This window comes from Haliotis cracherodii, unplaced genomic scaffold (assembly GCF_022045235.1).
Source record: "Haliotis cracherodii isolate W230 unplaced genomic scaffold, xgHalCrac1.p SCAF_5, whole genome shotgun sequence".
In the NCBI taxonomy this organism is placed as follows: Eukaryota; Metazoa; Mollusca; class Gastropoda; order Lepetellida; family Haliotidae; genus Haliotis; species Haliotis cracherodii.
Window position 1 is genome coordinate 5309101 of NW_027266308.1, and position 12764 is coordinate 5321864.

General features: G+C 41.0%; 1 protein-coding gene across 1 annotated transcript in view; it reads right to left on the bottom strand.

The window, feature by feature from the left end:
* Positions 1-8091: 8091 nt before the first annotated feature.
* The window catches only part of LOC139442097 (lachesin-like), a 47201-nt gene continuing 42528 nt past the window's right edge, over positions 8092-12764 (bottom strand). The window contains exons 6-8 of the mRNA XM_071222883.1: positions 11694-11981; positions 10341-10532; positions 8092-10049 (exon numbers count right to left, since the gene is read on the bottom strand). Of these exons, the coding sequence (XP_071078984.1) occupies positions 9967-10049; positions 10341-10532; positions 11694-11981 (563 nt within the window). The 3' untranslated portion in view covers positions 8092-9966. The remainder of the gene's footprint in view (positions 10050-10340; positions 10533-11693; positions 11982-12764) is intronic.

A 12764-nucleotide genomic window follows, 5' to 3' on the forward strand; every position in this document is an offset into this window, starting at 1 on the left:
TATACACAGTGTTGACACCATTAGATGTACGTCATATACAGTGTTGACACCAGTACATGTACGTTATACACAGTGGTGACACCAGTAGATGTACGTTATATACAGTGTTGACACCAGGAGATGTACGTTATACACAGTGTTGACACCAGTAGATGTACGTTATATACAGTGTTGACACCAGTAGATGTACGTTATACACAGTGTTGACACCAGTAGATGTACGTTATACACAGTGTTGACACCAGTAGATGTACGTTATACACAGTGTTGACACAATTAGATGTACGTTATACACAGTGTTGACACCAGTAGATGTACGTTATACACAGTGTCGACACAATTAGATGTACGTTATACACAGTGTTGACACAAGCAGATGTATGTTTACAAAGTGTTGACACCATTAGATGTACGTTATACACAGTGGTGACACCAGTAGATGTACGTTACACACAGTGTTGACACCATTAGATGTACGTTATACACAGTGTTGACACCATTAGATGTACGTTATACACAGTGGTGACACCAGTAGATGTACGTTTACACAGTGTTGACACAATTAGATGTAGGTTACATACGGTAAATGTACGTAGTGTCGGCATCAATAGATATACGTCAAAGATGATGTAGACACAGGTAGACGTGCGTTAAACCAAATAGATACACCGGTAGATGTACGTAGTTTTGGCACCAGTAGATGTACGTTAAACATGATGTAGACACTGGTAGATATGCGTTAAACCAGATAAATACACCGGTAGATGTACGTAGTTTTGGCACCAGTAGATATACGTTAAACATGATGTAGACACCGGTAGATATGATTTAAACCAGATAAAAACACCGTAAGATGTGTGTAGTGTAGACAGCAGTCGATGCACGTTAAACAGGATGTAGACACGGGTAGATATGCTTTAAACCAGATAAAAACGCCGGTAATGTATGTAGTGTAGACACCAGTAGATATACGTTAAACAGGATGTAGACACGGGTAGATATGCGTTACACCAGATAAAAACACCGGTAGATGTACGTAGTGTAGGTACCTGTAGATGTACGTTAAACATGATGTAGACACGGGTAGATGTGCATTAAACCAGATAAAACGCCGGTGGAAGCACCCACAAGAACTACAAAAATAGACAAGCCCAGCATGGCTTTGTAGTAACCTGATCATGTTGTGTTGCTCGCTGTGTATCAAGTTCCCATGTTATGGAAGCGTCGCACTGGAAATAGCTGAATATTTTACGAACACTTTCTTAGGATTTGCAGATTCCTCAGACAAGTGACTCTGAAATACCGAAGTTGTACTCAAGTGTATGTTCTTATAGTGTGAAGCAGGGACACGGGTAGCGCAGTCGTCTAAACGGCCGTGCGGAGTTGCATCCCTTGTGCGTAAAGGCAACATATAGTTTTGGGTTCGAATCCCGTTTCGCACTGAGGTGAGGTGAGGTGAAATGGGGTTTAACGTCGCATCCAAGATTATTGCACTTATATAGCGACGTGCATGCACGTGTGTGTGTGTGTGTGTGTGTGTGTGTGTGTGTGTGTGTGTGTGTGTGTGCGTGTGGCTGCTTGTACTAGTCAGGACTGATGCCGATTTATAGTGCTAGCTCACTGAGATACCATGCCGCAGTTTAACATGAATACCCCACTCAGACACAGTATACTGACTCCGAGCCGACCAGTCCTTGTTTTTGCCCCTTAATGCCGAGCGCCAGACAGGGTAACAACAAGTACCATCTTTTAACGTCTTTTGGTATGACGCGGCCGGGGATCAAAGCCCGGACCTTCCGCTCTCCGGGCGGACGCTCTACCACTAGACCACGGTGGCGGCCCGGTTCACTCTGATCATGTTCATGATGGCTATGACGATCAGCACAAAACCTGTGCTCGTGGGTTTCGCCCAAGTGGTAAGCGTCCACTTTGTCCTTCATCCAAAATCCAGCTGACACGATGGGATATAACTGGAATACTGTTCAAAGCGGCGTTCAAACCAACTCACTCACTCCCTATAATTTGTTTCCATTTAATCTCACATCGAGGTTTGTTTCGCAAATGATTACGCTTTTCCAGATGTGTGACGTTTGGATTTCGGAAGCAACCATAAGTATGATACCACTACTTTAATCTTCTTTTATAATAACTACAGAGTAGAAAAAAATAATTTTTAAAAATATCATATCACAATCACGTCAACTGTAATTTTCTACAAACATACCATACTGTAAGCTAATCATTCTGCATAATATTTAATTAGGTTTAGGACCAGGACAGTCGGGTAGCCTAGTGGTTAAAGCGTTAGCTCGTCATGCCGAAGACCCGGGTTCGATTCCCGACATGGGTACAATGTGTGAAGCCCATTTCTGGTGTCCCCCGCCGTGATATTGCTGGAATATTGCTAAAAGCGGCGTAAAACCATACTCACTCACTCACTCATTAATCTTCCAATTGATATTTTGCGATGGTATGTCTCTTTCATGTTTCCCATATTTACCTCATAGCGGTTTTGTACAAATATGGTTCTTACTTATATAAATTGATGAAAATGAGTTAACAAGCGCATAGCTAATGAAATAATCCTTAAATAGAGACACACAAAAAGCGGACAGTCCGTCGATTCCTACCGATAGCTGCATGTCGATTTGAATAATGAATGATTTCTATTAGGGATGAAGATGCTGGTAATTGAATTTCGCTGATTACAGTGTGAGCATGCATCCTGTTTAGGTCATTGTGCTCCGTTGAAAACGTTGGCATTGTATTCCCATTACAACATGAGGTTTTGTTTCTTTTGTGTTCCGGGCGGTCGGGGTGCATAGTGGTTAAAGCGTTTTCTCGTCACGCCGAAGACCCGGGTTCGATTCCCGACATGGGTACATACTCACTCACTCACTCTTTTGAGTTACACAACTACAAATTAGTAGTTTTAGGCCTGTATAATCCATTCTCATGACGCTGCATACGATGTCCCTTTCTTAATGATTTGTTTGGTGCAGCAATGTATGTACATATATATTGTTTGTAAACAGAGTGAAATCAATCAAATGAAGGCTTTGTGGCCGGTGTCGAATTCATTCCAGTCAATGAACACAATCATTTTACTCACGTTTCATACAACGTAACATGACATCGCTTGGAAGCTGGAAAGCGATTTCATGAAGAACAGACGTTCTGTATATTATTTATGACTGGAATGAGTAGGTACGTGGGTTAGACGCCGCTTTGAACAGTATTTCAGTTATATAAAGGCGTGTCAGGTTAATGTTGGGGGGACGTCTGAAGTGATGCAGGTCTTAGACCTGAGGTAGTTCCGCTGGGCGAGGTGTAACTGATAGTGGTGTTTAAAGGCGTGAGTATGTATGGTTTTACGCCGCTTTTAGCAATATTCCAGCTATATCACGACGGAGGACACCAGAAATGGGCTTCACGCATTGTACCCATGTCGGGAATCGAACCCGTGTCTTCGGCGTGACAAGCGAACGCTTTAACCACTAGGCTACCCGACCGCCCGCAACACAAAAGAAACAAAGCGCTATGTTTTAAGAGGAATACAATGCCAACGTTTTCAACAGAGTACAATGACCTAAACAGGATGCATGCTCACACTGTAATCAGCGAAATTCAATTACCGGCATCTTCATCCCTAACCTCTGGGCTACCCGACCGTCCCTGGTGTGTAAAGGAAGATACACATGTTAAGTGTCCGGCTTAAAGGGGAAGCAGACTCTAGCACATTAGCAGGCCCAGCAAATATGACCCAAGCCGTTAAAAATACCAATGTCGGTAAGAAACCGTGTCATCAAAGAAAACAGACAGTCAAGACACTGGCTTTTCTACAAGGACCCTTGTATGTGGTAATAATTATCAGACTGAGTTTATTACATTGTTGAATAAACGTTTGGATTCAAACTCAATTAATTGAGCGAAACAATACGTTTGTGGACATTTGAGATCTGCCTAGATATGCACGTTTCGTTTTAATATTCTGCAATCCATTTTTTGTATTATCCGGCGGCCCGGCCCGGGCCGACTTTTCTTGGCGTGACTTTAAGGCAATCCCGTTAAAGATGTATGTTAACCTCACAGTTAAGTATAAAGGACTTCGTTTCACACATGGCACTTATAAAAAGTTGGACTGAAAAGGAGCTACAGGACATAGAGCCTAGTTCCCCTTTATTAATTTTGTGATTTCAGTTTTTAATTTGCTCACAAAATCATTGATCAGGCTACATTTGTAATTATGACTGTTTAATCAAATTGTGACATTTGATTGTCTGTTTATCCTTTGTGTTTACATGTTTGGATGATTTAATATGTTTTATTAATTACATTATTCATTTTTATGACATTCCAACTTTTATATCTCTTATTTCACAATGTGGCCAGATGTAATCTAAGCCTATAAAAATGATATCGTGATTCCCATTTTATCATAGGTTTGATAGATGTAGTTTTAATTAAAATATTTTTAAAAAGAAGGAAATTGTTTACAGTGCGATGCATTTTTTCTAGTTTTGATTTCTGATGGTAATATCAGATACCTTATGAAATAACTTGTCTGAGGTAATTAATAGAGAAATTGTAAACTAATTTATAAGAATATTATATAATTGGAAGAGGTATTCAACATATCTCTGTTTCATAAATGTCAATTGTTATTTTGTCATTATCATCAAAACATCTTGTTGAACACAAAACGTTGAGATGAACAATGTTCGTGGTTTTAAGGGATCTCACGTGATATAAACACTTTTCAACAGTTTTAAGTGTCTGTTTTAGTTAAACAAGGTATAACAATTATTTATATCGTGACAAAAGTTTATCAATTGTATTGACTTTTTGTACTTGATATGAAAATATCAGGCACACTGTAGTACAATGGTACCAGTTCCTACGTGTACCAACCAAAAAAACTCCGACATCAAGGCAACAGATATAGTGCCAACCAACAAACAAGTTGCCTGGTCATCTAACTCGGGTGTAAAGACAATAGTGCCAGTGCCAACTAACCAAATAGTTGCCGAGTAGTCTAACTCCAGTGTCAAGACAACAGCACCAGTGCCAACCAACCAACACGTTGCAGGGTCATCTAACTCCGATATCAAGGCAACAGATCTAGTGTCAACACACCAACAAGTTGCATGGTCATCTTACTCGGGTGTAAAGACAACAGAACCAGTGCAAACTAAAAAAATAGTTGCCGAGTCTTCTAACTCCAGTGTGAAGACAATAGCACCAGTGCCAACCAACCAACACGTTGCCGGATCACAAAGCTCTGATATCAAGACAACAGATCTAGTGTCAACACACCAACAAGTTGCCTGGTCATCTTACTCGGGTGTAAAGAAACAGAACCAGTGCCAACTAAAAAAATAGTTGCCGAGTAGTCTAACTCCAGTGTGAAGACAATAGTACAAGTGCCAACTAACCAACACGTTGCCGGATCACAAATCTCTGATATCAAGACAACAGATCCAGTGCAAACCACCCAACACGTTGCCGGGTCACGTAACTCCGATATCAAGACAAAAGCACTAGTGTCAACTAATCAAAACGTTGACTGGTCATATAGCTCTGATCTCAAGACAACAGTATCAGTGCCAACCAACCAACACGTTGCAGGGTCATATAGCTCTGATCTCAAGGCAACAGATCTACTGCCAACCAACCAACACGTTGCCGGGTTATATAGCTCTTATCTCAAGACAACAGTACCAAAGCCAACCAACCAACACCTTGCGTTGTCATATAGCTCTGATCTCAAGACAACAGTACCAGTGCCAACCAACCAACATGTTGCCGGGTCATATATCTCTGATCTCAAGACAACAGTACCAGTGCCAACCAACCAACACGTTGCTGGGTCATCTAACTCCGATATCAAGACAACAGTATCAGGGCCACCAACCAACCAACACATTGCCGGGTCATCTAACTCAGGTGTAAAGACAACAGCACCAGTGCCAACTAACCAAATAGTTCCTGAGTCATCTAACCCCGATGTCAAGACAACAGTACGAGTGCCAACTATCCAACACGTTGCTGGGTCATATAACTCTGATCTCGAGACAACAGTACCAGTGCCAACTAACCAACACGTTGCTGGATCATATAGTTCTGATCTCAAGACAACAGTACCAGTGCCAACCAACCAACAGGTTACCCGGTCATCTAACTCCGATTTGAAGACAAAGGTACGAGTGCCAACCAACCAACACGTTGCCGGGTCATACAGCTTAGTCTTTAAGACAACATTTCTAGTGCCAACCAACACGTTGCTGGGTCATCTAACTCTGATATCATGACAACATTTCTAGTGCCAACCAACACGTTGCCGGGTCATCTAACTCTGATATCATGACAACATTTCTAGTGTCAACCATCCAACACGTTGCCTGGTCATCTAACTCTGATATCATGACAACATTTCTAGTGTCAACCATCCAACACGTTGCCTGGTCATCTAACTCTGATATCATGACAACATTTATAGTGCCAACCAACACGTTGCCGGGTCATCTAACTCTGATATCATGACAACATTTCTAGTGACAACCATCCAACACGTTGCCTGGTCATCTAACTCTGATATCATGACAACATTTCTAGTGCCAACTATCCAACACGTTGCCTGGTCATCTAACTCTGATATCATGACAACATTTCTAGTGTCAACCATCCAACACGTTGCCGGGTCATCTAACTCCGATTTGAAGACAAAGGTACGAGTGCCAACCAACCAACACGTTGCCGGGTCATACAGCTTCGTCTTTAAGACAACATTTCTAGTGCCAACCAACACGTTGCTGGGTCATCTAACTCTGATATCATGACAACATTTCTAGTGCCAACCAACACGTTGCCGGGTCATCTAACTCTGATATCATGACAACATTTCTAGTGTCAACCATCCAACACGTTGCCTGGTCATCTAACTCTGATATCATGACAACATTTCTAGTGCCAACCAACACGTTGCCTGGTCATCTAACTCTGATATCATGACAACATTTCTAGTGCAAACCAACCAACACGCTGCCTGGTCATCTAACCCTGATATCATTACAACATTTCTAGTTTCAACCAACCAACACGTTGCCTGGTCATCTAGCTCTGATATCATAACAACATTTCTAGTGCCAACCAACACGTTGCCTGGTCATCTAACTCTGATATCATGACAACATTTCTAGTGCCAACCATCCAACACGTTGCCGGGTCATCTAACTCCAATATGCACATAAAAGTCGACTGTATCTGCAATTCAGTACTATGTTATTCACCCCTTAGTTGATATGTATAAGACCATGCGAGTGTACGACAGTTACATTGACTTTCCTATCATTTGCTACTCAGCGCTTAAGAAACTCGAGACTATTTACGGGGATATCAAACGGTAATGCCTATCTGACTTGAAATAAAGTCTGGGTTTATTTTCCAAGAGGAACCAATAATAAACGATAAATAAATATCCCATGCCCGTTTGAGAGTACTGCCAATATCTCCAACAGAGAGACACACGCGGGCTTGTACAGGATGGTTCCATTAACCGACACATTAAAGCTATCGATTAAACAGGGAATTAAAGTTTAAGTGTATGATGTACCTATTTGTCCGCTTCAAGCCTCTGTGTAGTCAATGACGCCTCAGGGACGGTCACAGGCCCGAAGCATGATATGAGGTTATGGAAAACTGGTAAGCGTGTCTCTCCCTATACGCATTTCCATAATCAGCCAATAAGCACGGGATCGATTGGTGATAACAACAATGAAATTCCTGCAAGGCGACAAATTCCTACTGAATTTGACCTAAAAGAGCAAATGGAAAAGTTCTCACAGCTATCGACAGGGGACTCGTGTTTAGGAATTTTTGCCAATCGAATGACGAGGACACTTGAAGCGTACTGATTCTGTAGAAGTGACTTCGTCGAGAAGCTGAATAGGGTAGAAGGTTACTAATTTGTCTTGTTCGCATTTTATCCACTTAAGTGTCAAGTGGTGTCTTGAATATGTAAGACTGTTTCACATTTGGCAAGACTTCAACAAACGACAAACACTCGAGTAATAAACAACTGTATTCGGACACAACAGATCAACAAATATTAAATATAGTTAAATAGATAATTCAAACGATTAATGCTGAAAGGTGGCCAACATGGTCGTGAGATTCATGTTTAGCATCAACTGCATTTTGTTGTGGCTTGTGCCTTTAAATTAGGACACGTCAGACTTCTAAACGTCCTTTTTACTGCAAGTCAATCATAGGCACATGTTCTCTGACATGAGGCAGCAAAACATGTCAGCGCCAATCTCACTGATATTTCTGAGGGGCTTCACGTCGCTTTCAGAATAATAATGTGGCAGCAATATCTCAACGAAGCAAACCGGGGGTTGTCTTCAAAGAGTTTACCCATTTTGGAATCGAACCCCGGACTTGTGAATAACGAGTGATCACATTAACACTTTGGCTACCCAACTACCAACTCGAAAATTATTAAAACGCTGATAGGAATTCTGTGCAATTTTCTTTATGATTGATTGATAACGATATATAACTTTTTAAAAAGATATTTATTGCAAAGGAAGGTACAGTTAACAAACACGAATTGAAACGTTCACATATTTACTTCTGGTGTTATCTGTATCGCTGTATTTAACAGCTCAAAAGAGGTGTATGTTGTTTGCTTGATGTCATAGGTTTCTTTCGTATGATGCCAAAATATAGTCGAATACTTTAACCACATGAATTCAAATGCCATAGGACTGGGTATCCATGAACGTAAAACAGTTTAGCATGGAGCTGAACCAACTGTAAAATCACGAACGATAAACAATACCGTGTCCTTGTGAGAATGATTGTGCCAAAGCATAAAAATGCTTGCGACTTGTACCACATACTAGAGTGCACTAGCAGTAAAAGAAATAGCAAATGTCTGTACCTTCTTCAAAGTATCCTATCTATCAGAAACGATACCTAATGCCTTCAATCCATCTGAATACATGCAAATACAAATTAAGGGTATATAGTAAGGGGTGTATGTTAAGCCAACTCATCCAGAGAACCAGCACTTACAACATGAAAAGCAAAGTTGTATTTACATTGTGTATGTACATCGTTGTGTGCTGGACAGACATATATTCACTATATAGGTACTAAAACACATTTCTTTAATTACATGGTTATGGAAAGCATATATACGAGATTGTGACTTTGAGCATCAAATGCAGATCTCTAAAAAGAGTTATAAGTTTTTTTATCAATTAGAGTTGGTTCAAAGATGGCAAAATCACAAACGAAAGGCTTTGTATAACGTTTCACTACAGCAATCTACTTTTTCCTACAGATCGTGCAGTCGCAGTCATGTGACTGATCCTTAATTCAAGCAGTGTAACATAGATACCATAATATTTAAATTCCTAAACAGTTTATGTTTCCAACACCTATAGGCCGAACCTTGCCTGATATAAGATGACCTCTATAATTGAAGGATAATAAGTTTTCAACGCATGTTTACGAGTGTGAATTGTCACCTGTAGCTCACCTCCGTTATTTGATATTCTGTTGGCCGTAGAAGAATACCACAAAGATAAAATGTATATCACAAAATCACTTGAATGTAAAAAAACATTGAGCATCATATTTAGCCGTCGGCATGGGCGATATGTTTTCTCCATCAATGTAGCCATTACATCGATGACCACGAAGCAAACACTGAGTAGCTTTGCATATAACATGCGTTTTAACTGAAAGATGAAAATATGTACAAATATCAGCAAACCCTAAAGTTATCTTGAAGTGCTGCTGCTGCTGGAGTGAAACTGTATGAATTGAGATGCAGAGTTTTTTCATTACAATTGCCTCGTTTTACACTTGGGAGCTCTTGGAAATTCTCCAAAATATGCCATGGTTTGAAATGTTGTAAGGCTCTGGAGATAGAGCCGCAGAACCATTCAAGGTTCATTAAACATGAAACGCAGCAATGCATATCACAAAGAAGAATTGCGTTAATCGGTTTCCACCTGAACCCACGAAGTTGCCGGTCTCTGTAAAATACAAGAGAAAATGTGTACTCTGTGAAGCATTAATAACATTGACGGTACTAATTTCAACAATCAATAATTATGTTCGGTTCAGGGTTTGGCATTTCATAAAAATACTAACATTAACATAATCGTAGCGTTTGTCTCATTGTGTTGAAACAAATTTTACATAAAATGGCCATCTATGAAATTTGCTGATATTTATATAAAAAATGTATAATTTCAAATCACTGCGTTTTGTATATAGCAATATGTACGGTGTTAAGCCATGCTGCAAATGTATGACAAACATACCCAAAACAACACCATTCCTGGGACCATTGTTGTTTGAAGTATGTCTACCGCTCTCCATCACGAGAATAGAACCGGTCCTGTTTCTGGTGATAGGATACCTCGTCTGTATGGAGATCCAGTCTGTCTTGACAGAGGCCAGGGTGGTAGTTGTACTGTGTTCATCATCAACCTTACTGCGATATTCAGCATAATCTACAAGAAATAAATTCCACAGAAATGTAAACCGTATTTGTTCAGTTAACCTCGCCGACTGTAAATCAAACCATATAATTTGATTGACCATTCAGGAAGTCTGACATGATACAGTATCCGCCATTTTGTCTGAAGACCTTAAACCTTTCAGGTCTTTCTCAAAAGGGTGAAAGATGAAAAAATAATGACCAGAAAAAAGGGTTACTTATGTATCGAGAACCATCCCTCATAATCTACCCAAAAGTAAGACGCTATGTTATTAGGAGAGCACAGCTTATAGAAACGTAAATATATATTACAGATTTCAATTCTACTGATTCGAGGGAGCACGGGTGGCCCAGTCGTCTAAGGTGCCCAAAATCGCTGTGCAGAGTTGCGTCCCTTGGACACGCCAGAAACCTATGATTGTGGGTTCGAATCCCGGTTCGCCCCGATTATGTTTGTCAGCACCATACCCGTACTCGTGGGTTTCACCGAGGTGGTAAACGTTTAAGACCTGCATCACTTCTGGCTTTCCTCCCACATTAAGCTGTGTGTGTGTGTGTGTGTGGCTGCTTGTGCTAGTCCGGACTGATGCCGATTTATAGTGCTATCTCACTGAGATACCATGGGGTTTAACATGAATACCCCACTCAGACACAGTATACTGACTCCGAGCCGACCAGTCCTTGTTTTAGCCCCGTAATGCCGAGCGCCAGACAGGGTAACAACAAGTACCATCTTTTAACGTCTTTTGGTATGACGCGGCCGGGGATCGAAGCCCGGACCTTCCGTTCTCCGGGCGGACACTCTACCACTAGACCACGGTGGCGGCCCGGTTCGCTCTGATCATGTTCATGATGGCTATGACGATCAGCACAATACCTGTGCTCGTGGGTTTCGCGGTGGTAAGCGTCCACTTTGTCCTTCCTCCAAAATCCAGCTGACACGATGGGATATAACTGGAATACTGTTCAAAGCGACGTTAAACTCAACTCACTCACTCTACTGGCATGCCGTGACAACCACTGACACTGACACAAACACTGAGTTCAGTAGCGGTAAAACCCAATATACTCACTTATTCAAATATTCAAATATTTTCCCTGTTAAATATATCATCACGTGAACGGAGGAATTAAAATTAAGAAACATGACCCCGCTGCAATTTTATTCACTCACCGTAAAGTGTCATTAGCTGTTGACTGGTACCCTGGACGTTGGACGCCTCACATACGTAGATTCCGAAGTCATCCGCCTCCAACGTTCGAATCCTCAGGCTGAGAGTGATGGTGTATTCTCCGTCCCTGTAGATGTCGGTCCTATACTTGACACTGTTGTTGATCTTGTACCCGTGTCGAGTCCACACACTCACAGCATGTGGGTTGGCGGTAACGACGCACTCAAGAATTGTTTCTTTCTCTTGGTATTGCCCGATCTTGTTATTGGGAAGAACCACCTCGGGAGGAACTGAAAGAAGGACAAGATTTTATTTTTTATTTTTTTGTACCGCATGGGCGGATACAGCTTTTTTTAAAAAGGTGTGTGTGTGTGTGGGGGGGGGGGGGGGGGGGGGGTGCACAATTAAGATCTATTTATTGTCTTTGGTGGTAATTTATACAGAAATAAAGATTTTTTTCGAAAAAAAGGGGGTATCCGCCCATGTACCGTATTAGACGTAATTATCACCCCGCTCCAATAAGCGCCCACGATATTTGCTAGTGAAAAGCCCCAATTATACACCTTCCAATAGATCAATGTACAAAAGACTTAGTTATTCGTGTATAATACGCACTCGTGTGTTATATGCACCCTTAATTATTGGCAATTAAATTCCGGAAATTGTGTAAGTCGTGTATAATACGCACAGACATTTCTTCTGTATAATTCAGACTGTCAGCATAAACCACGAATTTTATGATCTTTCAAAAGTGTTTTTTTTAAACGAAATTTTATTCTCATAAGAGCCCCCTATATCTAATTTTGAGAGCGCCCCGGGCGCTTATTGCGTCAAAAACGGTATACCAACTTTGCAGATAATTCTAATTGCACTGACGCAATATCTGAGTTTAACACATGGTATTAATTAGAATGTTTCGAAAAAGAAAAAGAAAATCAGCATCAGATCGTGGAGCACATTTTCCCTTTGACATTCCTTTTAACAGATTTAACAGAACCATATCTGTGCCAGTTGGTTTACCAAAGTGTCACATGACAAGACTGCATCACTTCGGGCTTTGTTCTCTCACGAAC